The following is a 5,322-nucleotide window of genomic DNA, read 5'->3' as shown; positions in this document are numbered from 1 at the left end:
AAAACAGGAAGCGAAGAAACTTTATTTTTACCTGGGGCACACACTATATTGGTAGACCAAACTTCGGCATCTTTTTAAAAAACTTTTGTTAAAATACGTATTTCTCTCCATTTATTTCTCTACCTTTAGTAGATATAACAAAAAACACCCTCTGATTTATGTAACTAGAACACCTGAGGTTACTAATTTTAGTTCAGTATTGGTTGTGCAATCTTGATGTATGAGGACATTTATTAAATGGGGTGTGCTTTCCGGCGAACAAGCTAATTACTATTACTATGACTCCTATAAATGGCATAAAGCTGAGCCCATTCCAGTAACCGGGACACAGAAATCACTCCACACCTGCAGACCAACCAGGTAACATTTCTCATTATATCAGTGTTATTCCATTGATATTGAATATTTCAGGTTTGGTGGGGCTGCAATGGGGTCTTGACATTCCCTTTAATTGACCGTTCTTTCATCTTTCCTCTGTGTTTTATTTTAAATGATCTTTTGGTGACCAGATTGGACGTTTTTAGGGAACATGGTGTCCTTCAGCCTTGCAGTTGTCTTTGTGGTGGCAGGTACGTTTTTAGTTCTTTTTTTAAAATTCAGTAGTTCAGTAGAACCCGTACCCAACGTCTCCTCATAATTAAATTCTATCTAAAGCCTTTTTTATATTTTTGAATACTGCGGAAACACCTGTCCATTTACAGATTTTTCCCTTTATTCCCTGCCCCAGGAACACAATATAATATCAAGCTGGCCGCCCACATGTCCATTGAACTTTTAATTTAAATGTTATTTTATTTTTTTCTAAATTAGTTTCCATTTATTAAAAAAGTATAAGTAAAATGTTATATTAAATAATAATAGATCTAGATGAGGACACCCACATTTACCCATCAAATACTCAGGTTTTGGTTTCCTGCAAAACCACGCCTTCTGTCCAGGCTCCATCTATAGCTAACATACCACTTTTGCTGGGCCTACCTATATATTAAATAAGACTATTTAAATTAGTAATAATAACAAATATTTATAATAATATAACACAAATAAACATATTTTAATAATACTAATATTATTAACAATAATAAAAAATACAAATAATGACTTGAAATTATATAAACACCTTTAAAATAATAATAATAATAATAATAATAATAATAATAATATTATTATTATTATTATTATTATTATTATTATTATTATTGTATTATTTCCCACATTTACATTTTGATAGTGAGTTAGTTCTAAGAACATATGGAGATGTGTTTGAGAATAACTTGAGTGCAGACTTCAGGGATAATCAATAGGCCATACGGTTCTATTAATGATTATTCTTGAATTTCTAAATAAAGGGAGACAAATGGGCCACAATGCAGATCAAGTTCCTCAGATTTAAACCATTTTATTTATTTTTTGTGGGCTTGATAGAAAATAAATTGGCCCTCTGGCAGAGTAGGGTAATGAGATGGTGGGGAGCAAGGAAGTTTTTTTTTCTGATAAATTTGAATTAGTCTAAAGCTAGTCAAGGAGACAAAGTAAGTTAGCGGTCTTAGCCCACCAGGCTCCATTTATAACTAACATATCACTTTTGGTGAGCCTACCCATATATTAAATAAGATTATTTAGTTAATTATTTAAATTAGTAATAATAACAAATATTTATAAATATATAATAAAAATCAATGTGAATAATACAAATAATAACAATAATAAAAATAAAAATAATGACTTGGAATTATAAATAAGCACCTTTAAAATAATAATATTAGTAACTGTTGTTTTTTTAAGAATTAAAAAATAAAATAAAAATAAAAATATAATAAATAAAGCCGTAAATGTAAAACAAAAATGTTTATTTGGGATTGGTCACTTTCACATGCATAGCTAAAGAAAGTTAGACTGTTGATTAATTTTAATCTGCAATAGAAAATGTTACAGCGGCTGCAGCTATTAATGTGTTTCTGTTTCTCTTACAGCCCTCCACATTCAGGCTTTTACAGGTGAGAGACGTGTTACCATTGGCTCAATTCACAACGCTAATGCATTAAAAAAAAAAAAAAAAAGTTATATGACATATATTGAGTTAAAAACAAAATATAATATGCAAAATATGATTGCCACATCAACACAGTATATATATATATAAATGTCACTGGCAGGGGAGGGGTTAACACTAGGGGTTGATCAAGGGGTTAAGTGTGTCCTAGGGAGTGATTCCAACTGTGGGGGGGGTGGGATTTACTAGGGGAAATGACAGATCGCTGTTCATACTTTGTATGAACAGACGATCAGTCATTTCTCCCCTGAAAGAACCAGGAGCTGTGTGTTTACACACACAGCTCCCGAGTTCTCGCTCTGTCACGAGCGATCGCGGGGCGCCCAGCGGTCGTCGCGCCCGCCGGGCACTCGAATCGCCTCCGGCAGCACGCGCACGCCCCTAGTGGCCACAGGGCGAAGCGGCGTAACATAACGTCGTTTCGCCCAGCCAAGCCTTGTTGCCGCAGTAAAACTGCGGCGGTTGGTCGGCAAGTGGTTAACTATTGAAGACACGTGGCAACTCGATGAAGTTGGACAAGAAGCAGTTTAACCTTGAACTACGCAGGGGGGTTCTTTATTGTGAGAGCAGAAGGTGGTGGTATCAGCGGGGAGTGTTGATAATTTCAAGAAAACTCTTGGATGGGCATTATAGCAAATGCAATATACAGTGGAACCTATAATTATCATGTCTAATCACTGCACATTCCTTAATTAATGGCATCAAGCAAACCACCTTCACACACTGAGTTTCCTAGGCAGACGTTTCGTCTCCGCATGCCGCTTGACACCTATTCACACCTCTGAGCATCAATAGGTTTTAGACAGTGTTATCACACAATTAAAGGCCTTTCAAAAGCTAGCCTTATTTAACATATTAACAGAGAGATGAGTCACACATGAAATCACCTTCTAACACAGCATTAACCAAGCAGGGAGAATTTAAACTGAAGCATCCTTCACATAATCCGTTCCAGGAGAACGCTTGTAATCCAAAGCACTCGCATATCAAAGCGAGTTTCCCCATAGAGGTCAATGGAAATGAAAAAAATTGGTTCCGCATTGACTTCAATGGCATGCAATACCGCATGTGGCCAGAGGTAGGGGGGGGGGGGCTGGAGAGCCTCGGATGTAATTTATTCTATTTTTTTTTCTATTGGTTGAACTGTATATATTATCAATAATAATAATAATGAACCAAAGTAACATTTTTTTTTTTCTGTTTATTTTTGTTATTAAACAGGTAAAGGTATATGTCCAAAACACAGCCACTATAAAGAGGTTGAAGGATGTGAGATAAGATGTGACCGCTTGCTGGCTCCCATTATGCCTTTAGATTGTCTTCAAACTAAGAAGCACAGGGATTGCCGGTGTGAAGACGGACTACTTCCGCAGAGCGGCACCTATGGCTTAACCGTCCTCTGCGTCAGTCCACAAGAATGCCAAACCAACTGTAGCGCCAACGCGCACTACGAGCCCTTCGGATCCCCCTGCCAGGCCACCTGTGATCAACCAAAAGTTACCGAGCCCTGCGAATTCCCGGGAGGCCCGACTTGCGTCTGTAACTTTGGGTACGTCATGGATCAGAACCAGCTGTACAAATGCGTGAAGCCCAATGAGTGTTCATCCGCGCATAAACCCTAGACCAGTCATGGGTCTTCTTATTATCCACTAATTCATCTCTAAAAGGAGTCATCATAGGGAAAAATCACTCTAGCAGGGGCCAAACAGCAAAATAAATACACCTCTTTAGTAGAGTGATGGAAGGGTTAATCTGCTTACATTGTGCCTTCTCTGGTTCTTTTCCTGCACATCATCAATTTAATAAAATGTTTTAATTAAAACCTTTCTGTTCCATTGCCTACATTATTTTGAACCCAGTGATGTCATCATTGGCCCTCCATGCCTCTCTATCCAATGTAGACAGATCGTGGCTGGTGGGAGGAGCTGGCAGGGTGCTGTACATAGCTTCCTAAAAACCCCGCCTCAGTACTTTGCTCAAGGGCCCTCAGTTCTGATGCGTGAGTGGGCTGGTTCTTGGGAGGAGTAATGTAAAAAATCAAAATGCCTTAATTGGTGGATGTCATTGTGGAAGAGTGGGTGTCTAGCACCCCTAGAGGCATTGTGGAAGAGTGGGTCTCTAGCACCCCTAGAGGCATTGTGGAAGAGTGGGTGTCTAGCACCCCTAGAGGCATTGTGGAAGAGTGGGTGGAAGAGTGGGTCTCTAGCACCCCTAGAGGCATTGTGGAAGAGTGGGTGTCTAGCACCCCTAGAGGCAGTGTGGAAGAGTGGGTGGAGAAGTGGGTGTCTAGCACCCCTAGAGGCATTGTGGAAGAGTGGGTGGAGAAGTGGGTGTCTAGCACCCCTAGAGGCAGTGTGGAAGAGTGGGTGGAGAAGTGGGTGTCTAGCACCCCTAGAGGCATTGTGGAAGAGTGGGTGTCTAGCACCCCTAGAGGCATTGTGGAAGAGTGGGTGGAAGAGTGGGTGTCTAGCACCCCTAGAGGCATTGTGGAAGAGCGGGTGTCTAGCACCCCTAGAGGCATTGTGGAAAAGTGGGTGGAAGAGTGGGTCTCTAGCACCCCTAGAGGCATTGTGGAAGAGTGGGTGTCTAGCACCCCTAGAGGCATTGTGGAAGAGTGGGTGTCTAGCACCCCTAGAGGCATTGTGGAAGAGTGGGTGTCTAGCACCCCTAGAGGCATTGTGGAAGAGTGGGTGTCTAGCACCCCTAGAGGCATTGTGGAAGAGTGGGTGTCTAGCACCCCTAGAGGCATTGTGGAAGAGTGGGTGGAAGAGTGGGTCTCTAGCACCCCTAGAGGCATTGTGGAAGAGTGGGTGGAAGAGTGGGTGTCTAGCACCCCTAGAGGCATTGTGGAAGAGTGGGTGTCTAGCACCCCTAGAGGAATTGTGGAAGATTGGGTGTCTAGCACCCCTAGGGTGCACGGGTGCCGCCTCCTCTCTCCTGCACCCCTCTATCACCATAGATAGATTCATGCATTGCATGAATCTATCTATGGTCGCCGCTGCCACCCCCTATTCAGGTGCTCGGCCCCTTTTCGGGTGCTGGGAGCCTGAATTACAGCGGTGGGGGGTATTTTTTGGAAGCACCTGATCAGAGCCATAGGCTCTAATAGGCATCCAAAAAGGTGAACAGCAGGCGCCATGCTGGGCGTCATGCTGGGCGTCATGCTGGGCGCTCCTAGTTCACTCAGCGTTGTGTTAGGAAATCTATTGAATATTCACTTTCCTAACACTGAACCGCCTCTCAGCCAATCAGGTGTTCCGGTCTGTTAC

General features: G+C 41.6%; 1 protein-coding gene across 2 annotated transcripts; it reads left to right on the top strand.

Moving 5' to 3' along the window:
* Positions 1 to 257: 257 nt before the first annotated feature.
* On the top strand, positions 258 to 3,877 carry LOC120916264 (IgGFc-binding protein-like). Of its 2 annotated transcripts, XM_040327140.1 has the most exons (4): positions 258 to 360; positions 492 to 569; positions 1,974 to 1,997; positions 3,275 to 3,877. In XM_040327140.1, the coding sequence occupies exons 2-4, from the start codon at positions 530 to 532 to the stop codon at positions 3,673 to 3,675; spliced, it is 465 nt and encodes a 154-aa protein (XP_040183074.1). In that variant the 5' UTR covers positions 258 to 360; positions 492 to 529; the 3' UTR covers positions 3,676 to 3,877. The 2 variants fall into 2 exon arrangements, with proteins under 2 accessions (XP_040183074.1, XP_040183075.1); XM_040327141.1 differs by lacking the exon at positions 1,974 to 1,997.
* The last annotated feature ends 1,445 nt before the right edge of the window (positions 3,878 to 5,322 follow it).

This window comes from Rana temporaria, chromosome 10, assembly GCF_905171775.1.
Source record: "Rana temporaria chromosome 10, aRanTem1.1, whole genome shotgun sequence".
Lineage (NCBI taxonomy): Eukaryota > Metazoa > Chordata > Amphibia > Anura > Ranidae > Rana > Rana temporaria.
This window is presented reverse-complemented; position numbering and strand designations above follow the sequence as displayed.

What these genes read in the sequence shown, in the direction of transcription:
- LOC120916264 (XM_040327140.1), top strand. Translation starts at nt 530, where the DNA reads ATGGTGTCCTTCAGCCTTGCAGTTGTCTTTGTGGTGGCAG. An exon ending in AGTTGTCTTTGTGGTGGCAG is followed by an intron (nt 570 to 1,973) that starts GTACGTTTTTAG and finishes TTTCTCTTACAG; the next exon opens with CCCTCCACATTCAGGCTTTT. An exon ending in CCACATTCAGGCTTTTACAG is followed by an intron (nt 1,998 to 3,274) that starts GTGAGAGACGTG and finishes GTTATTAAACAG; the next exon opens with GTAAAGGTATATGTCCAAAA.